This window comes from Xenopus laevis, chromosome 3S, assembly GCF_017654675.1.
Source record: "Xenopus laevis strain J_2021 chromosome 3S, Xenopus_laevis_v10.1, whole genome shotgun sequence".
Taxonomy (NCBI): Eukaryota; Metazoa; Chordata; class Amphibia; order Anura; family Pipidae; genus Xenopus; species Xenopus laevis.
Window position 1 is genome coordinate 73,141,340 of NC_054376.1, and position 26,875 is coordinate 73,168,214.

At 37.8% G+C, this 26,875-nt stretch overlaps 1 protein-coding gene across 9 annotated transcripts in view; it reads right to left on the reverse strand.

The window, feature by feature from the left end:
* Positions 1-1,401: 1,401 nt before the first annotated feature.
* Positions 1,402-26,875, reverse strand: part of atxn7l1.S (ataxin 7-like 1 S homeolog) — a 99,246-nt gene continuing 73,772 nt past the window's right edge. For 5 of the 9 annotated variants that reach the window (XM_018255776.2, XM_018255778.2, XM_041588495.1 and 2 more), the window contains 9 exons: positions 25,413-25,635; positions 20,674-20,930; positions 20,101-20,183; positions 18,797-19,053; positions 16,212-16,404; positions 14,984-15,105; positions 11,157-12,087; positions 8,535-8,609; positions 3,877-7,798 (listed from right to left, as the gene is read on the reverse strand). In XM_018255776.2, the coding sequence (XP_018111265.1) occupies positions 7,757-7,798; positions 8,535-8,609; positions 11,157-12,087; positions 14,984-15,105; positions 16,212-16,404; positions 18,797-19,053; positions 20,101-20,183; positions 20,674-20,930; positions 25,413-25,635 (2,183 nt within the window). In that variant the 3' untranslated portion in view covers positions 3,877-7,756. Of the gene's footprint in view, positions 3,174-3,876; positions 7,799-8,534; positions 8,610-11,156; positions 12,088-14,983; positions 15,106-16,211; positions 16,405-18,796; positions 19,054-20,100; positions 20,184-20,673; positions 20,931-25,412; positions 25,636-26,875 lie in introns of those variants that run through there. The other 4 variants (XM_018255777.2, XM_018255779.2, XR_001935101.2 and 1 more) reach the window with 3 other exon arrangements.

A 26,875-nucleotide genomic window follows, 5' to 3' on the forward strand; every position in this document is an offset into this window, starting at 1 on the left:
CTTTGCATAGGTCCAATCTTTATCAACTGGGTAAAACTAATTAAAGAACCTACCACTAGGCTTAACATCAATGGCATGATACAGGGGTGTCTGTTATCACCCCTCTTCTTTGCCCTAAATATCAAACTAGTGGCAATACTCTAATCTAATGAAGTCTCTTGCTTCTGGTTCATTTCCCCTCAAACCTCCTGCTACAACATTGACCCCTTAATATGGCAGTTCAGAATAGTAACCAAGATTTGGAGTACCTTGCCCATAATGCTAGGTGGAAGAGTTAATGTGTATAAAATAATTTACCTCCACAATCTCCTTTACAGTTTACACAATTCCCCAATCTGGGCCCCCAAAAGTTCTCTCAAGTTACCGTTATACCCGCCTCCTTTTTGTGGGCTAATAAATCTCCCGTCTGTCCTGGAAAACCTGGACAGCCAAGGTGGACTTACAATTCCCTATTTATTTCTATACTTCACCTCAAAGATGAGTACCCTGTCCTAGTCCTCCTACCCCACCTTGCTGGCTCATGGGAGGCTCTTGCATATGCAGATGACTTCATGTTGTACCGTATATGTGTGCTTTGCAGACAAGATTATTGATGGACAGCTCTGTAGTTTTAAGTTTGAAACACATCAATAAAAACATGCAAATTAATAAATGCAATTTATATGAAAAGCCTGAAAAATGCTGCAAACTCCAGGTATGCATTTTTGGGGATGTAGATTTGGTCGTTCACAGTGCACAAGTGATGATACAATCTTTGGCATGCACAAAATGATGTGGTCCTGGTCATGCGCAGTGTTTGTGTACAATTAGGTTTAGTCATACAAGTTGAACAGGGCAAGTGGCTCATGTTTACATATCACATATCAAATAAGCTATGCAGAATACAACGGCTTTAGTTCTTACACAGGAGGAGAGATGGGCAAAATTACATGCAAGGCTCTCTATAGAACCATAAGAATGAGCAATAATGAATGTACCCCTAAGAAGGGTTATTGGGGATTTAGTGACTTGGGATCTACTTATTACTCCTCCCAACCTCTTATGTTGCATGGAAATTAGGGTTGCCACCTTTTTAGAATTATTTTACCAGCAGGGGCTAGGGGCGTCTCCACAAGGGGTGTGCCATGATGTCAGTGATGAGCTATGATGTCACGGGGCAGAGTTCTGTCGTGAAGGATGGATCAGCTGCACATTTGGTGACTATAGAAGTAAGTATATTGCTGGCAAACTTAATACCAGCCCCGGCCTTGGCTGGTATTTTACATGCTAGGATGGAGTGGTAACCCTACTGGAAACCAGAAGCTTTTCTTTTCCAACATCATGTGTATTTCTGCAAACCATTATCACGTGACTAAATGTATCATTTTGCTTTTAAGAATAAATACCAGAAGGTGATTTTTCTTACAAACATATAAATTATTTTATTTACAAAGCCATGTTACAAAAAAGTAAAAGAAATAAAATAAATGTAAGACAATTAACAATACATCCCTCACTGGAAAATATCTCCAGGCCAGGCACAAGACCATGGCAGTATCCATCAGATACATTTGTTCAGCTTTTATTTCTTACTATTTGTTTTTCTTATCTGAAACCGTATTTCATAAAAATTTTTATTTACATCTACTTTAAACATATTGGGAGGGTTTTATTTTACAGCTTGCATCACTGATAAAATACCCCAGTGTTGCACATTTTATTTAGTTACAGCTCCAGTCCAGCTTAACAGTCCATTTTCAAAAGCATTTTTTTTAAATATATTTTTTCAGTTATTTTCAGTTTTATTTTCCAGAACATATCAGTGCAGAATCATTGACTTTATTACACAATATTGAGGACAATTCAAGTACAATAAATTAAACTGCCTAATGAAATACTTTCATTTTGCATTTTACATATTTTTTGCCCTGATTTCCAGACGAATGGAATTACTACAGTTTAATACAATTATTTTCTACTTGTGAAGTCAATTTACTTACTAACTACTTGGAATAAATCAACCCTTTCACTGTTGAGGATACTAAAAAATTTAATTCCTTATTTTTAAATTGCAAAGTGGGACTGGTGCTTGAAAGGAAAATGAACACCTTCATTTAGGGCAGCCCAAAATTCCTACTTAGTATATTGGAGAGACGGAGAGACCTGTGAAGATGTTCTAGAACTGATCTAAAAAACACATTATGGTCTGTTTCTGCACTGAACCAAACTCTTCCCTCTTTGCTATCATAGGGACCTGAAAAATTGCCATTCACTCCTTACAAACAGTAGTTGAAAAACAGAGTATACTTTGTGTTTCAAAGTGAGGACTGGAAAATTCAAATAAACTACAATCAAGGATGATTTCTAGTTTCAGAATGAGTTGGGCATGGTCTCTTCCATCATCTTCAGAAAAAGTACTTACAAATAGTAGGAAATCACACAGTATCTGTGCAACAGCAGTTATTTACCAAGTTCTCCTCAGCTTATGTTTTATATTAAAGTGCCCAGGGTGAAACGAAACACCAAAATATAAGATGCAGACAGAAAACAAAAAAAAAACCACACAGTTTATCTTCTCATTTCATCTGCAAAGTGTTTGCTGAGCATTCAGCAATAATAGATTCTGCTGTATAAACTATTTTTTCTCTACAAAGATCAGTTGGTACTATGTACACTGTTACTTTAATACAAAAGAAGGCAAACAAGTTCTCCATTTCGCATTTTATGGCTAACAGGCCTTATCGCAGTGGGTATGTAAGTCAGAAAATGAGCCTCTAATGCATGGAAATTCACATTCAACTAACTGCATTGTAAAACAGTTAAGCAATGCTTGTTTTTTCTAACCTGATGTATCTGTGTGACAAAGGACTGTATATATATATATATATATATATATATATATATATATATATATATATATATATATATATATATATATATATATATTGTATGTGCACACACTTTTCCTAAATACTGTAGAATTTGGGTTCTAACTTTAGGGGAGCACAAACATGATACATAAAACAGCTCCATGTAGTTGCAATTGTATATATTGCATTTTAAAATGCAAACAAAAAAGATGAAGAATGCCCATGTGGTATAAGTTTGCATTGCCTCAGTTTTTGCAGTTTCATTCCATTCCTTTACTGCCAGAGAGACCCGAAAAGGAGAAGGGTAAATATACCCAGCAGATGCTGTAAAGGAAAATAGCTATTATTTAGTATTGTATGGTAGAAAAAACAGGACTGCTCAAGAATGAATAATTCCCATTAACTTAGTAGATGTTTCTGCATAACAAATAACACTGTCATCTGTACTATAGAATCTAGCAGTGGTCCCCGACCAGTAACTCATGAGCAACATGTTGCTCTCCAACCCCTTGGATGTTGCTACCAGTGGCCTCAAAGCAGATGCTTATTTTTGAATTCCAGTCTTGGAGGCAAGTTTTGGTTGAATAAAAACAAGGTGCACTGCCAAACAGAGCCTCAATGTAGGTTGACAATCCACACAGGGGCTACCAAATGGCCAATCACAGCACGTATTTGGCAACCCAAGAACATGTTTCATGATTGTGTTGATCCCCAGCTCCTTTTACTTCTGAATGTTGCTCACAGGTTCAAAAGGTTGGGGATCCCTGATCTACAGTATATTTGAATTTGGCCTATATAAATGACAGCTATGTCAATCTTTAAAGCATGAGGATACCACTGATGTTTTATTTGAGCGAAACACAGACATGCAAAAATGGTCCTTTTGGCAGTAAATAATTCAGGTAATGGAATCTTCCCAGAATATACACCTGCATTTCAGTTATAGCCTATTTAATCATTAAGAGTATTACGCTGACTGTATCATTTTAAGTGTAGCAGAACACATTCACCTGGTACTGCTGCAATACAAATTGATGGGCATGACTGTAGAATTGAAAATGTAATATTCCAATAACATAGAGGGAGGCCATGGCACTTCTCTTCTAAGGGACTGCTTTGGGAAATGATTACAACAAATTCAGTTGGTTGGTTGATGATAAGGAATAAGGATAAATCAAGCCAACGTCGGCTTAACATGGGCAGATTATCTACCCATTAAACCAAATTATATGAGCACTTTCAAGTGGGAAATACCACATGTATTCTTAAAGTTTCCATCAAATAATTAAAAAAACATTTGGAATTGCAAAGTACAGAGACAGTCTGTACATAACACCAAGGCACTCTGCACAATGGCTCTTTAATGCACAGCAGTGTCAAACTCTCTTTATGGTATTGGACAGAAAAAAAAGAGAGAAAGGACAGATTGTGGCACCCCAACTACAATGCAGGCCAGACATGGGCTTTGGGACTCATTTTACACAAGCCTGGTCATGCAATGTGAAATCATTTAGGCATCCTTATTTGATGGTATTCCGCTTCCTCAAGTAGCCGGAAATAACAATTTTATGGTTAAGGAAGGGTGAGACATTTCAGAGAAAGGAATGTAGAGCAGCAAGGGAAGTGGCAAGATTTTCATTATTTTAACAAGTTTAAAATCACCCCCCCCCCGAGAAAAAAATGTAAATAAATAAATAGGAAAATGAACATACTTAACATTCTAAACCTCGTAAAAAAAACAACAAAAAAATAAACACGATATGTACAGATTATTTCCATCTGAAGAAATATACAACATAATTCAAAGTATATTAAAGAAAATATAAACATTGCTTTGAATTTAGTTTCTATACATTTCAGAAACTAGCCCAGTCAATTATCTCAGTAATATAGTAAACCATAAATTTCTACAAAATTAACATCAAACAAGAGAGTCTTTAGTATCTTTAATGCAGGTGGCGTCAAACTCCTGGTCCAGCTGATGTTGAAAAGTGCAATTCCCAACATCATCAGATGATGAAGAATGCTGGAGAGTGTGAATGACAGTCCTGCCTTAATATTTTCCCCTGAACGATCTTAGCTCTGTTTTGGAATTGCTTTTGCAGAATATTGGTACTGTATGTAGAAAGCAGTAAAGAAAGAGGAGCATGTAACTTTCCATGCCAGCGTATTAAGTGCACTTTTAACACTGTAGAAACAGAAACAAGTTGGATTTGGGCTGATGTTGTGGAACCTTTTGTGAAAGCTAAAACATAAACACTGAACAGAATTGTATGCTAGAAAGAAAAGTGCAATTCTATCAATCCGAGTGATTCACACACCTGAGGTTTCACGCATCATGTAGAGATAGCTGCCTCTGGCAGTAAAGAGGTTCAAAGCTGCTCTCCTTACCAACTTTCTAATAGGCAATATTTAGTCAGGCCTCAGTGGTACCCTGTGTCTCTATTCCAGCACTCTGCTCATTTCGTCGTGATCCAACGCACTGCGACAAGACGCGTGCAACAAATCACATGCAACGGAAATAAGGTAAGTGAATGTATTGTCGGATGAAGTCGCAGCGTTGATCCAACATGGCACCACTGTTGGATCCAGACGATGCACACTGCGACACCATCCAACAATGCATTCACTTACCTTATTTCTGTCGCATGTGATTTGTCACAGGAGTTTTGTTTCAGCGCGTCGGATCGCGCCAAAAACGTCTGTGTAGTCCTACACTTAGTTGTAAGATGAAACAAGACCCCAGAAACAGACCCCAGAAACGGTCAACCCCCCCAATAGCAAGCAATTTCCAAATACCCACTTCACCCAAAGTACCATACAAATATTTGTACGTATATACTAATATAAAAAATGGAGTCATGATTTTTGGCCCCTTAATTCCTACAAATGAACTTTAAAAAACATAACATCTTTTACCCGGAGTAAATGAAGGTAAAAGGGAGGAAATTAAAAATGGGAGGGTGGGTGAGGCATTTGGAAAATCACTACTTCAACCTCTTTACTACCAAATAGGCAAAATAGTATCAGTGATATATTTCATACAACCTGCTGTTTCAAGGAGCCAACTCCTCTAGTGCATTTACTCTTACATGCTGTAATGAGTATATAAGCAAATGACTCTCACAGGCCTAGAGCATTTCATGTTTAAATTTAAGAGAGAGAGATTAGAATAAGACACAGAAGTGCTTTAGGGACTATGGAATTTGTCCCAAATAATTTATAACAAGATATAGTAGAACATTTGAAGATGTTTTGTAGAACCCGTCTTTAGCATGTAAGAATGAATGTATTTGAGTCCTAATAATTGGTTCTCTCCATTTGCAAAGGCAGATACACACATACATTGCTCCTAAATACAGCTAGCTCAACTAACATTTTATCTTCCCGTCTTTCAAAACATTATTATATCTTTTCAAGAATTCAGTAGCTGTGCTGGGAAAAACTGCAGCATTAAAGGTAAAATAAGACAAAATAGCCTTCTGTGTATATTTAATGGCTGAGACCTGTTTGCTGCTCTTCGCTCCATGAGAAAAGGATTCTGTATAATATATCCTTATGGTTATGCAAGTAAACGGACTGGTCAAACCTATTTGATTCCAACAATTGAGAAGCTATGTCTGTCACCATAAGGGTGAGATTATGGACAACGTTAATAAATCCTTAAATTTGGACAATTAGATGCAAAAACTTGACTAAAGTAGTTAGATGATAATTAGTGTTGGAAAACATTAAAGCTCCAATTTGCATTGCTTGCCAAAGATCACATCGGCTATGGGCAACAAAGAAGGTTGCTTGTTTGTATTCTGTCCAACAGACTTACAATAACTCAACAGTGATAATATGCCTGACTGTCTCAGTCAATTAATGGAAATTGGGTGGGAATTCTGTTTTACCATTTGCTAATAAATAATGTTTAATTCATAAGATTAGTTGGTTCCACAGCAATGGAACTATTTAAAGAAAGGGGCTTAGGAAAAGCAGACATACTTCCTGATACCGTTCATCTACAAAATGTGCTAAACACAAGGTAATTATGTGTTAGTTTGTGAAATTGATGCAGATTAAAAGGCACACCAGTTTCAGTATTTTGATGAGCATATCTATATCAGGGGTCAGCTAACTAAAAGCCACAAGGGAAACAGTGTTAAAGGGTATCATTTTAGTGCAGTGGGTGGGGGACTGAAAAGACTGAATGTCAGTCAAATACAATTTGAGGCTATTGCTAATATGCTATTGTAGAACATGATAGCAGAGAGACTGATAATTATTATTTATGCATCAAAAGCCTTAGTATGTGCTAGTACACCCTAAACAAAGGCTAGGGATCTTTAAGCCATACATCTTTGCTCTACTGGTAACCAAACATGGCTTATGGCTAAATATGGACCTGCACACCTACAATGGTGATCTTCTGCCATAGCTGTAATGTTTGAGTAAAACATCAAGAAAATAGGACTCGAGGATATCCAATGACTAGAATTCCTTGTGGCCATTTAGACATTAGCTTTTAGCAAATGAGTGAAAGAAAAGCTGCATCTGATGAAGCTACCTCAAGAGAGAAGGCCTTCTTAATGCATTTTGCATGACCTGGTTGTTGCTAGATTACAGCTTCCAGCATTATCAACATAAAGGAAAATAAAGCATGCTGGTAGCTTTTATCACTTTTTTCATATTCACCTTTAAGGCTCTGAAGCAGGAGTTGTATAGAGAAAAATGAATGCACCAACCAGTGGTAACCAAAAGTGGCAAAGCAAAAACACCCAGTTTGGTTCTGTAAACTTTAGAAAAACGTGTCTCCACCAGGTAATGAGAAAAGGCGACATTGTCCCTGCACAGGGCGAAAGAAGAGCTTGTGGAGTACGGCTGCTTAGATCTAAAGGTGATTGACTGGTTTTCTCCCACTGTCATGGAACCGTTCTTATCCTGCCAGTGCGATTTGATGTCTTCTTAAGAACAAAATGAAAAATTAGTGGGCAACAATAAACAGACACAGCTCTAAACACATGCATAGATGAGTTGTAATAACTTTTGAATAAGCATCACATTTAAATGGTCATTCTCTGTGTTTAATGATCTGGAAATGAAATGCAGTGTTCTCTAATTGTACTGACTTGTATTTCTAATCTCTAAAGGGCAACTAGTTGGGATAGGAAGGCATCCATACCTGGCAGGGAGATGAGAGAAGATATAAATGTGCTACAGCTAAGGAGCCTTAGTCTGCTCATTTTTCTTTTGCCTGAAAGGGGGACCACTATTATTATAAAAAAAATCCAATAAACTGTACATGATGTTTAAAAAAAGGCTAATATTCCTTTTTCTCTTACAGTTACTTACTTATGTAAATTATATAGACATACACATATATACAGGTATGGGATCTGTTATCCAGAATGCTCGGGAAACGGGGGATTCTGGATAAGGGGTCTTTCCATAATTTGGATCTTCATGTATTAAGTCTACTAAAAAATCATCTAAACATTAAATAAACCCAATAGTCTGGCTTTGCTTCCAATAAGGATTAATGATATATTAGTTGGGATCAAGTACAAGGTACTGTTTTAAAATTACAAAGAAAAAGGAACTCATTTTTAAAAAATTGGATTATTTGATTATAATGGAGTTTATGGGGGTTCTACTGTATAAACACAGATATAAGTATCTGTATATATATATTCTACTTACTTGTTTGTTATGTGCAGGACTCGATGTACTCGAAGGAGTAGATTGTGACAAAGCTACACTGCTACTTTTCCCCATCTGGTGAGAAAAAAGAATGTGGCATTCATCAGTGTTAGAAACACATTAGCCGTATACTGTTCTAATGCCACCCAGGAAAGAGGCAAACGTAACTCATTTAACTTACATAGTTACAGAGGGAACATATACTTTTGATGACATAGAACCTTTTTGTTGTGCGTATGGAAGTCTGAATTGCATATTCACTCACATGTATGACACAGGTAGTATTATTTTTATAGTATTATTATAGTAGTATTAGTATTATTTTTAATCAGTGACTATGATGAAGCCAAAGTAAAAAACAAAACTTGCATGAACTAATCATTACTAATCCTTTTGCACACCATCCAGTCACCAAAGACATGATGAAACTCAGCAAGATTCACAATACAATAGACTGAGAATGGCACTACTAAGCCCCAGCACCTGTCATAGAAGAGAACACAGAGCTTCTGTATTAATTAGGAATTCAACCAATAGTTGTTTTTGTGATCTGGTTGAATCTCAAATCTTTAATTTAGGATGCAGCCGAACTCGAACTGAATCGAATCCGAATACTAATTTGCATATGCAAATTAGCATCTGGAGCAGAGTAAAAAAAATGCACACATAAAAAATGTTTTTCCTAAATTTATGACCAAAACTCATGATATTTAGAGTTCTGATTTGGTTCAGCCAGCCACTTTGAATCACCCAAATCCTGCTGAAAAAGGCCTTGGTGCATCCGTAGTATAAACCCAGAGTTGTAAACATATATTTACCCGGAAATGTTTGGTCTACTTTAGTACACTTAAGCAAGATAAACACTAATGACCATTCACATACACAATCCATGGGATACCATACTGAGTGCCACACAACAGTGCTTTGACTGGCCCCAGGTATACCTTTTGCTGATTTAAGATAGACATGCCCAGTACAGTAAGCTGCCATAATGTACTATACAACACATGCCCCACCCACAGCGATGCAAAGCATACATGGGAGCAGTCAAATCATGGTGGTTGTGGAGTTGCAACATAACAGTTTTATCCCACTGTCCCTACACAGCCACAATTTCACTGTGAATAACAAATATAAAAACTAACTAATGTTTATGAAGAGCTGTTCGATTGCTTCCTAAACTGGCCAATCCCAGTGAGGGGACGGCAACCCAGAGAGGGAAGTACAACACAGCAAAAGGAAATTGTTGAAGTTGAAGCTGTAAGTGAAAACACTGAGAGGTACGGTTGGCTTCAGTCCCGCACCATGCAAAGATTTATGGGAGTCTGACAACTGAAGGACAGCGACTGTGGCTAGCCTGGGGCACTGCCACAGATTACTATGCCAACCATGACTGGCATATTCTGTGGAGTGGCATATTCTGTGGAGTGGGTTTATAACTGTGCTTCCTGCATATGGGCTGGACTAGCTTGTGTATAGAACTGCTTGCTGATTAAACTACAGAGAAGAGAAAAATCACCGGCACAACAGGATATTTCTAGCAGGGAAACCATTGCAAATTAAACTACACCCTTTCTCTACATACTGCAGTGCTGAATTTTGCAATATTCTCGTTCTGTCAAAAAAGCATAAAACTCCAAATTTGTTGACTGGTCTCTGAGACGTCACGGTCCTGGTGTGACATCACAGTGGCTATCTGCAGGAAAGTACCATGGCCTGGCCGAACCCCCAAATCCTTCACGAAAGGTTTGGCCAAATACCGAATTAGGGATGGGAAGGGAAAAACAATTTTTTACTTCTTTGTTTTGTGACTTTTTGAATCCAAATCCTGCTGAAAAAAGCTGAATCCTGGCCGAATCCCGACCTGAATCCTGGATTCGGTGCATCCCTATTTTTTAAGAAGACCAGCACTGGCTTTAGATAAAAGGTCAGTGTTTTTACTCACGATGGTGTGACTAACAAATTTTCACTTCTCCAGTCATTTTAAGTTATATTGTTGTTTAAATAGTTACGTTGATTGGGACTCTCAGTGAATACTTTCAGGGATTCTTTTTTTCAAATGAAAATTACTAAACCCAAGACACGTGCTGTATTCCTAAATCCCATTTCTAGCCTCTGACCTCTAACCTCTAACCTGTTGGGTTATGAAGCCCATCCAATAGTTTACAGAAATACATTAGATGTTTATTGCACTTGCCCACTTAAACCAAACTCCTCCTTGCTCTGCTTGCTTGGGGCAAGGTTTCATGCAGTCCAAATACATAATGGGCTTCTGTACCCAATGTGTATGTATATTTGTCACTGTGAAAGGGAAAACCAGATTAAAGCACAATCTGTAAAGTACTATGTTAAAGTATGCATGAGCATATGGAAATAAAGAATAACAGATAGTGTTAGACAGATTTTGCAATGTTTGGCTCCAATCATAATAAATATGCTCCTCGTGTGTTATCGGGAGGCAAATTGTTTGGCCCTGTACATGTATTATATAGACTTCAACTTGTATAATTTTATTATAGTGTAGCAAAAGAGAAACATTTAAACCATAAAATATACATAAAGTCAACTCTTTACCATATTTAGACAGGTGGTGCCTGATTTCAGACCATTTACTCTACTCACCTGTCGACTGAGAGAGCTGTTTTGGGTATCTGGCACAGAAGATATAAGGTTGGTGGTGTTCTTTTTGTGAACACTGTTCATACCAGGCATTTTAGTGATTTTGCAGGCCTTGCTGCTTGCACTAGAGTTTTTACGTTTTTTACCCTCTGATTTATCAAATGTAAGTGGCATTGAAGACATGGCATTGTGTGCTGCCAGTGTGTGTTCCCCTGGGTGGTGTACAAGGGAAGATACTGACAGGCTTGAGTCAATACTGCTAACAACCATACTCATATGTCTTATAGAGTCTGCTGGGCCACCAGATAAAGAAGTCCTTCCTGGGGGTTCCAATTTGGCACTCAGTGGGCTTGTTCCATTGTTTGCATTGTGTACAGAGACACAGTTATAGGAAGAAGTCGCTTGATAGGAGTTCAACCCCGAGTTAGAGTTCAACACACAGTTTTTCTTATGGGACCCTGAAAACGAAGACGTGGAGGACGTCTGTAAAGGTAATGAAGAGGGGGTAGAGGAGGAAGTTGTTTGAGGCTTTTTCTTTCTGTTACCTGAAAGCTCTTCGCTCCGTGAAGACAAATCTTTGATTTTTGATGACTTGTTAGGCTTTGTTTTTGAAGGCTTTTGAGATGGTGAAGGGGTGAAGGTTGGCACAGGGGAAACAGATGAAGGCGATTTAAAAGAGTCCACAACATTTAGAGTGCCTGTCGCATGTGGAAAAGCATTGGGGTGCGATGTGACCGAGTTTGTCTCAGCTGCCATGTTGGTTAACATGCCAGAGGTTACCATGTATGAGGAAGAGGTTCTAGAATTGGTTGCAGGGGAGGAAAGATATACTGAATTTGAGTTGCTGAAAGGATGCAGAACAGATGCAGGGAAAGAACAGTTGACTTGCGTTGCTGGAGAAGGCATTGGACTATCTGCGGCTGGAGGAATTTTTCTTGAAAAGTAATGGGGGAAAAAAAGACACAATTAAAACAAAGTAAAATATTCTTACCACTTCTTTTGTTACCAGCTAATGTTATTACACATATTCACACCCTTGTGAAAAAAATGAGGGTCATCTAACTTCAGTCATGTGAATGAGAGAAGTAAAAGCTAAAATGGTGACATCAGAGACATGATGTATATATCAACCGAAGAGGGAAGGGTAAAGATTATAATGTCACCACTGCTTCTGATGGTATGTCATCCTGCACAGCACTATTACACATCAGTGATGCAGAGAAATAATCTCTGCACTCCATTTCAATTCAGCCTTCATATGGAATTGGATATGATGGAATTCATGGCCTTATCCCTTTCATTTGCCCTTTTTCTGAAGTATACGGTCAGTCCATGGAGATGGGCAGTCCTGGATATAGAGGCAGCAAAACCATTTCTACAACCAAGGGAGAAAAAGGGCAACAGATATTCTTAAAGGCGAGTCATTTACACTTGGGGTGCCAATAGTTAGGTACGCCTTTGGCAACCGCAAGTAAAAAAAAGAACAGTCCTTCTCCTTTAAGACACTAGGTTGAAAGTGCTTTAGATTTAGGGAGGTGGTATAACATTAATTACTTATCAGTGTCTTAAGCTGGCAACATGAGGGAAAGGTTTTGTCATAATGGGGAAGAATGCTAATTATTGATAAGCTATTTTCTCTAGGAGTGAATGCCATAAAACAATACTAACTATATGTTTTCATTCACATTGTTTTTTTAAATTAAAGCAATTTAAATAACAGTAAGGCCAGTGATGCAAAGCCATTTCTTTCCACAATGTTTTCCTTTTTATTCTGTATTTAAATCTTGTAACCACTGTCTACAGGACTTCAGATGAACTATTTTTAGTAGTGAGGGCAATAGAAACCACCAGAATGATTTTGCAAAATAAAATCACACTCCAGTTTTTCTAAAGGAAACAGTCTCTGCCTATCTATTGTCACAGCTGCCAAAATGTCACAGGGCTGCTAACTGTTCAAATGACAGTGCTACACAATATGTTGGCGCTTTATAAATACATGTTAATAATAATAATAATACTATGACATTATAACAATAAAGTTTATATACAGAAAGAAAGACATTTAAAAAAAATATGGTGAATAGAATTAAAATGTGTTTTCTCAGCAAAGGACCTAATGTATCATGAATGTTAATCTAAAGAAGAATCCTACAACTTTAACATGCATCATAAGATGTAAATACAGTACAACATTTCAATGTTTCTGAAACATGTTACCTAAATAGTTCAAAGCCACACAAGTACATTTATATGAAAATGATCCCCCAATGTATAAAGATTTTACTAAACAATTTTTGCCATAAAAAGTTTAAAAAAATCGATGGTTGAAGCAAATTTTTTAGCTTCAGGTTCTGTTGCAGCACCATTTCAGAGCTGGTGGGAATATGTAGTTCAGCAGGTTCTGTGGCACATTTTCCTAACACTATCAAGACCATTACTTTAAATTTCCTTTATAAATAAGCAATGAAGAAAATGCCCAGCACCCACAAGCACTTAGTTTTGCACTGTATCATACTGTGCTACTCTACAGCATTGAAACAGTGTCAGTTGTCCTAAACTGTATTTGAAATGTCCTGCTTGCCTTCAAGCACCACTCGGCTGCCTGTTCAAAAAAAAAAATCAAAAATGGCCATGTTTCCACTGTGGCCCATGGCCCTCTTAGAGGGAGGTCGAGAGAGAGACAAGCAGCATTGAAGCACTAGGAAAGAAGAAAACTTGGTATTGGTCTTCTGCTTGTGCAAGTGTAGGTGAGGTAACACTTTCAACCTATTCATTTCTGTATTTTTAATAGAGTGCTCTTTACCCTTTTTTGAGTGACGTTACTGGCTTATCTTGGGTCAGAGCATGTCTCATTTGCCAATATTCAGTGATCTTACTAGCATGTTTATGGTCAATATATTGATTAAATATTTTATTTAGTGATTACACTGGCACCTCTGGGGATATGGGGTGTATTTTGATAAAATGGGTGTATTTAGGGGCATGGCTACAGATGGGGCATGGTCAAATATGTTGTTCCACTTACTATTTTTCAAATGTTAGACGGTATGCCCCACAGCAAGCACAAAGCTTTTGTAATTCTAAACATACACATTAAGAGCCACTTGCTTAGTCAGTTTGACAAGGGAACGTTTGTCTCAAAGTTTATCCATGTTGCAGGTCAAATAAGGGAGTCTGAATCATTCAACTACTAGGTCAATGATGAGATCATACAAGGCCTGTGCAGATCTTCTGGCCTTGTACGAGATAGCATAATTTCTGATGGTAGGTGTTAAAATTACGTTTGAATGTGAGTGTTTAGGTGAAAGTCTTTCGTGCCTATTGACATAGCCCACAGAATTTAACTTTTAGTATGATATAGAGAGTGATATTCTGAGACAATTTGCAATTGGTTTTTATTTTTTATTAATTGCAGTTTTTGAGTTATTTAATATTTTATTCAGCAGATCTCCAGTTTGCATTTTCAGCAATCTGGTTGCTAGGGTCCAAATTACCCTAGCAACCCTGCATTGATTTGAATAAGAGACTGGGATATAAATAGAAGAGGGCCTAAATAGAAAGATAAATAATAAAAAGTAGCAACAACAATACATTTGTAGCCTTTACAGAGCATTAGTTTTTAGATAGGGTCAGCGACCCCCATTTGAAAGCTGGAAAGAATCAGAACAAAAAGGCAAATAATAAAAATACTATAAGAAATAAATAATGATGACCAAATGAAAATTTGCTTGGAATGGGCCATTTTGTTACATACTAAATGTTAACTTGAAGGTGAACCACCCCTTTAAGTGCTACTGTGCATTAAATTATAGATGGTACTGAATACTTACTTCCACATCTGTGAATTCAAGTGTTTCTCCACCATGGAATTTAATGCGAAACGGAAACGGTCCCATCGTCTATCAAACACATAGTACCCCCGCCCCATTAAGCGACTGCCAAATGAGCAAAACTGAAAACCAAATGTAGGAAATCACTTTAGTGAAAGGGTAATGAAATGCATTAATCACACTATACACACATGAATAATAAAATATTAGAGCAATTATTAAATATGTAATTGAATAGAGTTCAGTGCTACAAAAATGATACGTTATTTACATGGCGACATGAATAGGATAAACCTATACCCTGTACTTAAGAGCAAGGATTCCCAAAGCATTCAATTCACCTCCAGATGATTGTTTGTTATTAAAGTATAATTTACAGCACACCTGTACTATGTTACTATGTTACAAACAAAATGCTTTTTACTTTGTGTCTTGAAGCAGCATGTCATGAGAATACACTTAAAATATCCTCTTCTACGTATATTATTTATCATTCAAATGAAATGGAAACACTTTGTCTATTGCAGACTCTAACTGTCAGACAAGAATCAATTTAGTTCACCAAAGTGAGCATTCCTGTATGGTACCACACTGACAGCCAAACAAACCATCTGCATTAGGCAGAGAGTTTCCGTTGGCAGTTGCCATTTATTTGAGGTGTTTTTTCTGACAGCATATATCTCTAGGAACAAATGCCTGGTGTGCCAAGAGTTTAAATTAGCATTAATTAGCATGCATGCCAATCCTAATTTGTATTTGAGCAGTGGATTTTCATGTATTCTACCTCACAACCCAAGCATACATTTTTTTCCACTCTATATCCTCAAGCCAAATAGCTTGAAATTTTATAAATCATTGGCATCCATGGTTAGGGGGCCAAAGATTTAATTCCATCAAAGCTAAATAAATCCTTTTTTGATTGATTCATAAAATGACCCCGATATAACATATTCATATTAACAAATGAATTAATGCATTTGCAAAGCAGCTGTCTTTATGTACATCATATAAGGAATGGGAAAGTCAGTGCAAACAGAACAGAAATGTAATTATATTGCTTTCTTAAGTTTTATGTTGGCACGACTTTTATAGTTTCACACTACACACACATTTAAGTTTTTTTTTCAAAGTCTTCAAGCAGAAGTGCCACATTGACATACCAGAAATTTACATTCTGCCAATGAGGAACAGATCAGGTGTTTCCTAGTGAGCAGCAAGACTTACATACCGCTAAAGGTTTAGGATGATGTCCAGAAAAGTAACAGTCCAGTTTCTCTGCCTCTTCAACACCTTCAACTTCCCCTTCATCACTGGAGAGCCGACTAGCCAGATCTCCCCCAACAGAACTGACTGGGGGCTCTGGAACAAAAGCACTGTGGTTTGATGAACTTGCACTGTTGATGCTATTTGCAGATGTTGGTCTTGGAAAGAAAAACAATCATGTTGTTAAATACTTCTGCTTAAAACAGAATTCAGTAATTTATAAGTTATTTATTTATTCATAAATTACCGTATATACTCGAGTATAAGCCGTCCCGAGTATAAGCCGAGGTACCTAATTTTACCTCCAAAAACTGGGAAAGCTTATTGACTCGAGTATAAGCCGAGGGTGAGAAATGCAGCAGCTTCTGGTAAGTTTCAATCTCGTTTTTGGATGACTCTTCTTAGGCGGCGGCTACTATTCTAAGCGCTGGCGAATATTCCTAGGCGCCGGCGAATATTCTTAGGCGCCGGCTACTATTCTAAGGCGCCGGCGAATATTCTTAGGCGCCGGCTACTATTCTAAGGCGCCGGCGAATATTCTTAGGCGCCGGCGACCGTTTTTGCGCTTGACCCGAGTATAAGCCGAGGTAGAGTTTTTCAGCATATTTTGGGGGCTGAAAAACTCGGCTTATACTCGAGTATATACGGTACCTTGAGATTGGAATTTACGCCTCTAAATTTGCGGATGATATTAAATTGTGCAAAACTATAGGCTCCATGCAGGAATTAAGTCAGAGCAATGGATACATGCAATGTTATGCACTTGGGACAAAATGACATGAATGCGAACACGATGGGGTGGGAGGGAGGTATGAACAACACACTGTGCAACACTAAACAATGTCAGCCAGATAGCCAAAGCTAATAAAGTATATAATGAGCCAGAACATAAAATGATGCATTCAATACAAATTCTGTTTTACTATGCAACCAGTAAACAATGTTTAATGATTAGAAAAAGATAAACAAATTCATGTTTTTATGTACACTTGATAAAGGGCATTGCCCGAAACATGTTGTGTGATACACTTCCTCGATAACGGAATTTTGCAGCTTTAAACATCTGCCTGGATTCATCCTACATCTACAATTTTCTTTGATTAATGTTTTTTTGTAATGTAAGGTGCAATGTTTACTACACCTTTTAATACCTATAGCAACCAATCAGCAGGTAGCATTTCCTGGTAACCTGTTTAAAAGCAAACATCTTATTGATGCTACGGCTTACTGCTGCTGGGCAAACTTTGTGTCTTTTATTACATATGTTGGTTAATGTCTCCGTTACTTATGACGATTAAACACCATAATAAGACACAGAGTAGTGGAATCCAATCAGTGAGCAGTCCTGTGACATATGTTACTTATTAAATACTAAAGAAAAGGCCTGGCTGCACAGGACAAGGCCAAATAGAATATATATCACACTGTCATTCCACAATTGCTTTAAAGAACCAAGGAAATTTTAAATAATTTTTATATCTCTGTTCTGACCTGATCAGTGCAAAAATAGCAAAAAAGAAATGTCTAATTATAACAGGCTGAAACAATCTTCCCTGCAAGGCAAACCTTCAATTTTAACACTGGTGTATGTCATCACTTTAACCTGAAACAGCAAATGTCTATGCATTTCATAGAAAAATCTCCCCATGTGATTATCTGTAATTATTCAATTGCCTTCCCCCAACCCATGTTCTCACATAGGACAGCAGAAATGGCCTCCCAGTGGTATCTGGTCTTTTTTACACCCACCAAACATAATTTAAAGTGGGAAGTCCTTCTCAAACATATCTTTGGAGAAGGTCAAATATAAGTAATGTGAGGTCAGTGCAGAAAATTCTAGGTAGCGGTTATTCAACAGCTTTGTGTCTGAAAGGTTAATTGGACAAATGACATCACTAGCAAGGTTTTCAACAGACTGATTTTCAACAGTGCCTGCAGATATTGCACTTACAGGATCCAGTTTCTGTAGCTTAAATGTAATTGTTCTGATTATGTGCAATATTAACAGCCCATGTTGGATTCTATAGTATCAGGCCAGGAATTTAGTTCTAGCTTTAAGCTGATCCCATATATAAATTGATATATATAGAGAAAGTGAATAGGTTCAGCACCAATTGTCCAGAAAGCCATTTTAAAAATTCCTAGAGCACAAACCAAAACATTTTTTATTTTTTTAAGAGAATAAAAGACCAGGTCTTTGATGTAAAATAAATTCATTTTGGAATGCTCAAAGTGAATTGAACCAATGCACCAATAACCAACATGTTTTATTTACAGTATCCTTTAATTTTCATAATTTTCTAAAAAGATTTTCTAAAGCCGAGTACGAAGTACAATGCATTTGCTTATGTCCATTACTTGCAGTGACTACCTACTGCCACACCAGTATACAGAATGTTCCTATACTTGTCTTTAGCTACAATCCCATGGTGCAGAATGCCTGATTTTATGATTGCTGAATAATGTGATCCCTACAGTGACAATAAACTATTCATAAACAGCTATGAAAGGCAATTTCTTGTGCACAATGACTCCTGCAATTTAGCTCACCTAGGTAAGACAGAATTCTGAGGCCTGGCTTTTGCAGGTGATGTCACTTTTGGTTCCTGAACAGAGTTTACAGCTGATCCTGTTGACTGTTCTTGTGCTGGTGTGGGCTGGCTCTGATAAGTTTCTCGTGAGGATGGGGCATGTTCTTTGTCTTTCGTTACTTCTTTTTCTCTTGACCGAGCTTTGTGCTCAGCAAGGAGGATGTCAAACTGTTTTTTACGACCTGGTACTGCTCGCCGGTGGTTAAGTGAATGCGTCTGAAAGATGTATTAAATGAGAGGCAAGAATTTAATTGCCATTTCTACACAAAGGTTGTATCAAAACCAGCAAACGGAGTCTTTCAAAGATTATAACCATTTATGAAATGCATTACTGTAGTTTATTAAAATAAAAATAATGTCCAATAAGTATTATAACTTGGTGAGTATTCCGTAATTACTGACTGAAAAGCTTGTTTTCATGGAAGAATAACTTTACTGATGTTTTACGCAGCCCAAATAAAATAAACCCCATGCATTGCATTAAAGGAGAAAGAATAACATTTTACACTTGGGGGTGCCAAAGCTTAGGCACCCCCAAGTTATTACTTTTACTTACAGACAGCCTGGACCAGTGCTCCTATCAGCAAGCACCACGGAGCAATCCTCTTCCTGCTTCGGTTCAGAAATTTCCCAGGGGAGACGCATGCACAGTAGAGCGAAATAGCCAACTTTTTCGTTAAAGTTTGGCTTTTCGCTCTACTGCGCATGCGCAGCTGCAAGAAGACCGGATGAAGCAGGAAGAGGATTGCTCTGTAGTGCTCGCTAGAAAAAGAAGGTAGGGATAAGGATGATAAAGCAGTGAATAAATGAATCTGAATTACTTTCAGGGTACAGCTTTTCCTCATTACGTTATTTGTAATTTAAAATAAAAAAAAAGTTGTAAATGCAGTCAAACCATGGTGTAATAACAATGTTAGGAGCCTGTCTTCCCTAAGAGACTTTGCTGTTGCATGTATTTGCAGTTTCAATGCTACTTGTTAATTGAAAATGATTTCACATTCTATGTGGTCATCAGGAACACCCAATGTCTTGCGCCACCTCTGTTAAGTAATGACAAACAAGGTGCAGAGCCAATGGGGGCAAATGTACTATATAACAAGAATAAAATCATTACAGCAGACACTGTAAGAGTTATAAAATGATGTGTTGCCTCATTTCCAAATTACAATCTGTCATTAAAGGATTTGTTATACACAAACTATCCTCTATGATAAAATGTAGTTATAGTATGTGGCCAGCCTATTAGCAACTGTGGATAATTACCTTGCATGTTAGCGATCTTGTACATGGTTTCTTGGTCTCAGGATCCAATACACCGCAGTGTTTATTTGGGTCAAATTCCCTTTCTGAAGTGCAAAACAAAAAGTCTTAAAAAAGTCTTTGCAAAGTTTGGGATTGATACCATAAGCATGCCAATCACTTTTACACAGAAAGTAGCGTTCTCTTAATATATGGCTCGAAACATGAAGGGGGTAAATAAGTATCAGAACAAAATAAAAGTAAAAGTATCATTTGCATTTCTGCAAATTAAACATGCAATGCATTAGGTCGCTAACTTACTACATTGTTAAAGAAAATCATTTCAACAGTAAGGATTGCAGTGTGTACACCAGATAAACAATTAAATCAACAAATCTGGATGAAGGAGTTTTTATACAAGTCATAGAAGTCTAAGGTGACTTAATATTCTCATATTTTATATCAGATATCAAATAAGTTTGTAGAATACACGAGTTGAGTAATTGGAGTTGGGAGAATTCAGTTAATAATCCACACGTGAAAAGGCCAGGTAAATATTGACTCAAACCAGCACATGTAGGAGTGTCTGACACTGACCTGAAAGTCTTTTGTAAGGCTTGTTGCTGTTTTTGGTGCCATTTTGGTGCTTCCTTTCTAAAGTGCCTAACCCCTTCCCATTCAATATCTTCTCTGGTGAATGTGGCACTGTTTTCAGCACTGTTGGCTGCTTGGGTAAAGAGGAAGTAGAGGCTGCTGTAGAGGAGCAGTTGGTGGCAGAGTTCATTTTAACATTGGCACCATCTGCTTTAACCAGGTTTGGTATTTTTTCGAGGCTGACTACTGGTACTGGGACACTGAAGAAAAAAAATAAAGTACTGACAGATTAATAATGAGAATTAAATTAAGTGTATCTAACATAACACTAAAATCTGACACAAAAAGTCAACGAATAGCATTTACATAATAATTCACAACTTCCACACGGTCATAATCAAAGAACCAAGCTGATTCCGCTAGGCTGCTTGTGGAATTGTACCATACGGACATGTGTACCTAATTGGCATGGTTATTTACAGATGATTGATTAATGTTTGATAAAGGGTGTGTAAAAGATTAAAACAAGGCATTGGTTTACAACAAAAAATTTTGTAATAAATAAGAAAGAACTGCAGTTCCAAAACACTCTTTTGTTGTACATTTTTTGGGCTTCTGTACCAGTCCCTTTAGCAGAGAAGATCTGTGCCTCTGAAGATGCACATGCCCTGTGCTACTGTCACTTACTGAGCTTAGGGACCCACTCAAAATATACAAAATACACTAAGAATAGAAACATCAAAATATAAGGCTAATTAGTAATTAATACAGATAAATACTACATGGCAGCACAATAACCAGTGCAACTAGCATCAGAATTTAATAATCAGCCTTGTAGCATCATCTTATATTACAGGCCAATCTAATTTTCTGCTTGATCATTTGTGACAACCCCTAAGCTTAGCTTCTCAACAGCTGTTTAGAACCCACTGAGCATGTGAGTGTCGCAGACTCTTTCCAAGATGGTGACCCCCCCTGTGACAAGTTTGAAGTCCTGGATTATTGCTGCTATTTACAAGCTGAAACTTTAGACTGGTGCAATAAGTTCAGTATATAAAATATGGCTTTTAGCCATATTAGTTTTTTTAGGGCTTAGTCCTCCTTTAAAGTGAACTGCAAAGTTACAAAAACTATGCACCTAATATCCAAGAGCAAAGGAAATTTTATGGGCAAGATACCAGTAGAACTTTAGCTGGTGATCAGTAGATCTCAAGACTCTGTTAACAAACAGCTTGTCTAAATCACCCACCTATTTCATTCAGTTCTTACTTTAAGATTACATAAGAAATAGTTGTTAGTTAAATATAGCAATATACATTTTCTCATAAGTCAATATTTAATATCTTTCATGGAACAAGAATGCTTACAGCATTTTATGGAAGTAGATCATAATGGGACAACATCACTAAAAGTAGACACTCACATTAGTAAAATATGGGCACTACTGGGCTAATGTTTGCTTGAGGTTGTTTGTGTGTCTGTTTTTCTGGGGAGAAGTGGTAGTGTGTAAAGATGCATTTATGGGGAGGACTGTGTCCATATCTATAGCAGACTACAACACCATTTCAAGTCTGTTGTAGCAAGCGGATGGCAGAATAAATGAGATATATAGGGGACAAAAAGTTTAGCCAATTTTAGCCATACAAAAGCAAATATTCATATGATGGGAAACATCTACAGATACATCGCAGTGCAATCAAACATGCAAAAACCTATATTTGCATCCAGCATGTTAAATAGTGACTATGGTTTATGAACACATACAGAACTCAGTTGATAATAAAAACAGAATAAACTTCTACACAAATCCATTTTATCTATTTACTATCTACAATATTGTATCCACTCTCCCTTCACTAAATTATATATAATTCTGATTTTATTAAATTTACATTTAAAAATCATATGAAATCAAATGTTTCTTAAGAGTCTTGATAACACAAAGGTATTTTACTATTTGCCTTTTCTACTTCCCTTATATTAGACTTAAAATGACAGGGGAGATTCTTAGGTTATATTCTATCATTCCAATTGCACAACTTTCCCACTTTCTCTTCATGTTTCAGCCATTTAAACCATTTGTTTCTACAAAGCTATATTTATTTACTTATTTATTTTTAACTTCTACCAGACCTTTATCAAACTCTTCTCTTCAAAAATTATATATTTAAATGTGCCTTATATTCATTCACATATCTGCACACATCAGACCTCTAAGCAGTGGTAGTACAGCATTTAAACACCAATAGACCAACATAAACCTTTATGCCATTTAAATGACATTTAAAGCTAGCAAGCTTGCAAAGCTTTGTTAAGCTTTCCTTTTTATTTATTTCAGAATCGGCAAGGCAGCAGCAGCTATGACAGATAATTTCCCAATCCTGTGAAGTGCAGTTGATGTGAAAGTCAGCTAATTAGTCATTACGGAAACAGCAGCTCTCAGAATATTAAAACCTAAAAAGTCAAGTTTATGTGAATAGCAGCTTTAAAGGAGTAGTTCACTTTTCAAACACTTTTTCAGTTCAGTTGTTTTCATATTGTTCACCATAAACAAAGACTTATACCAATTGCTTTCCATCTATTATTTTTTTACAGTTTAAAGTTCCTGACTCTAGTGTCTCAGTCTGGCAGCTCAGTAATTCAGGTGCAGACTCTGAACTGTTACAATTTGCTACATTTAGTTGATAGTTAAAGCAACCCCCCCCAAGTTGCTTTAGAAGGTGAAAATTGAAACGTTACACTTCAATATAAGAGAAACAGTCACAAATAGAAAATGGAAAGTAATTGGAAAAAAGTCTTTATTTTTGGTGAACAATCTGAATACAACTGATCCTATCAGCAGAAAACTGCACCGGCCGGGGTTATTCCAGCGAGCACCACGGAGCGCTCCACTTCTGTCTTCTTCTTTTGGCTGCAAATGCGCATTAGAGCGAAAAGTCAAACTTTAACTAAAAAGTCGGCTTTTTCATTCTACTGCGCATGCGTCTGCCCCGGGACATTTGAAGAAAGAAGAAGTCGCAAGAGAAGCGCTTTGAGGCGCTCGCTGGAATAACCCCGGAAATGGAACCTCTCTAAAACAGAATCAATATATTTCCATCTGTCTTTTACACTGCATATCCAACCCCCTGCCAAATCTGTTGCTTTCTGTGCAACACTTATTCAGTCTCTTTTTATTTCCCACCTTGAGTAGTTTAACTTAATCCTTACATGTTACAATATATCATGTTTTACAATTCCAATATGTTCATAACTCTGCTGCTAAACTTATTCATCATCTAATGAAGGGCTGTCAAACTGGCGGCCCGCTGCTATGTCTTCTTACCATGTGTAAGATTTTAAAGGTATCAGTACTGAGATTAACTGGCCCCTGCATTGTTTAAACCTCAAATTCAAACTGTAATCCCCTGTATTGTTCACACATGTAATCCCCCCTTCATTGTTCACTCTGTAACACCTCTATTGTTCACACCTGTAACACCTCTATTGTCCACACCCCTAAAGACCTGTACTGTTCACACCTGAGACCCAGACTGAAACTGCCCACATTCACCTGTTCACACTCATAAAACTGCTGGAGGGGCACCACACTGTGACACTGTATGTAGTTCATCTAAGAGTGGTCCTGATAGGTTTCCCTGTCTCCTGCTCTGTTCTTCCTTCCCTATGCTCCCTGTGTGCCATACTCTGCCTTCCTAATGCTCCCTGTGTGTGTGGTATTCTGCCTGCCCTACGCTCCCTGTGTGTGCCATACTCTGCCTGTCCTACGCTCCCTGTGTGTGTCATACTCTGCCTGCCCTATGCTCCCTGTGTTCCATAGTCTGCTCTGCCTGCCTTGTTGAGGTTTGTAAGCATTTGAAAATAATTGTTAGGGGCCCCTAAAGTGTTTAATCATGTGCTGGGAGGCGGTGCTGTGTTATCCACACGGGAGGATGAGGTATATGGATTTAAAGGAGAACTAAACCCTTAAGTTAAAAATCCGCTACCCTCTACCCTACATAGACCCCCCCTTCCTTCTCTCCCCAGCCTAGCTGCTATCCCGGGCAAATGCCCCTAAGTCTTTACTTACCACTCCGTGCAGATTCTGTCCCGCGGAGTTCACGGGCGCCATCTTCTTATCTTCGGTAATCTTTGGAATGAGACCGGCGTATCGGCGAATGCGCAGTTGGAGCAATTTTCTGTTTCGTGACAACTGCACATGCGCCCAAACTCAAGAAAATTGCTGAAGCACTGGTCTCATTCCGAATATTACCGAAGCGGCTCAAGATGACGCCCATGAACTGCTGGACAAGTAAAGCTTTAGGGTCATTTGCCCTGAGTAGCAGCTAGGCTGGGGAAGGTAGGAGGGAGGGGGACTATGAAGAGTAGGGGATTTTTAACTTTAGGGGTTAGTTCTCTTTTAAGGGTATGTTTTAATATGACAACTTTTTTCACATACGAGTGACATCCCTGCATTGAGCACCAATCATTTGGTTTTTAATGTGTGCTAGCACCATTAATGCTGACATGGTCTTGTGGTAACATGGGTGTGTTTTAAAGTGGGTGTGGTTTAAAAACAGGGAGTGGTCAACACTAGCTTCCATTATCAGCAGAAAAATCCTAGCCCTCTGTACAACAGAAGTTGGACAGTACTGATCTAATGGCTCCAAATCAGCATCTCCCCTATAAAGATATGCATCGAGCAACCATACATTCTAGAAAGGCTTTGTGTTATTATACATTATGTCACTAAAAGTACCACTTACCATGGTTTATCTCTTGATACTTTAGAGGAAAATGCTGTGTGCTGTTTGTTGTTGGAGGTAAGTAGATTGTCTCTGGGTGCTTTGAATGGCTTTGAGTTGCTGTTGACAGGGTTATGGCTGCTCATACAAGGTTTCGGTTTCATCTGTACAAGTGATGTTTTAATGTTAGAGGGAGACAAAGCTGGTGTTGGTGAAGGTTTGCACATTGAACCGTGTCTTCTTTCTGTGGGAAAATTAGGAGAAAAAAAAATGCAAAGTTAACCAAATTCCTGCTGCATATATAAACAAAAGTGATATTCTTAGTATGGTGAAGCACACAGAATATATTGGTCACTACAGGAAACTGAAAGACAGTTTTAAGGACATTGATAGCGTATTTGTGAATATCTGCCTTTTTTTATACTGTACTTCTCATAAAACATCCAAAATACAGAGTATTGGTTCAACATTTTCAGAAATAGGTTATAAATTGTAGAAAACTTTTTTGTAATTTAGAGCACAAACTATTACAGTTTGGACAGTATGGACCTGTGATAGCATATAGAAATACATGGTAATACAGTAGCTAGTTGCCCATAGCCCTGTTGAAGCTATGGGCTACACAGCTTCCTGTTCTACCACATACATTATGCTATCTATTTTCACAGCGCCGAATCTGCTGAAGAAGCCGTCTGAGGCATCTCCTCAAATGCCGGCCCCCCCTCACCGGCTTACCTATCGAAGAGGAAGGAACATTAGTACGGAGAGAGCAATTAGGATTCGGGTTCGGCCAGGCAGAAGGATTCGACCGAATCCTAATCCCGCTGCAAAAGGCAGAATCCCGAATCGCCCCCGGAAACCTATCTGGCACTGCCGCCTGAGGCGAGTTGCTCAACCTGCCTCATTGGCGGAGCACCCCTGGGGATGCACCGAATCCACTATTTTTTAAATCCTTTGTTAAAGAGCTGGCTGGTGGTGGGAATCCTTTGTGAAAGAGCTGGCGGAATCCCAAACCGAATCAAGTTTGGATTAAAGAGAAATGCATGATTAAAAAGTTTTACAATGCATTGTTTGTATGACCAAAACTAACAGGATTCAGATTTGGTTCATTCAGGCACTTGGATTCCTGGATTTGGTGCATTCCTACTCTTTATCCTGGTTTACAATGAGATGAACTGTGCGTTTTAGGTATGATTATTTTCTATGACTATCTTAATTTTGCATCAAATCCTATTCTATACCATTTTTTTTAAATAGCCTACTGGTGGTACACAAAACAATCAAACGCATTTATAGTTGATTTAATATGCTCAGTGGGTTTGCCCTTCGTTGGGTTTTGTATTTGTTTATAATATATCTGACCACAAAGACATTCCCACTTAAAACAGCACAATATTCAATAATAGTGAATTTTATGTGAGTTTCAGTTGATTAATTTTTTTCATTCAAACTTTGCCTGAACATTTGTGATTATTTTACTACTC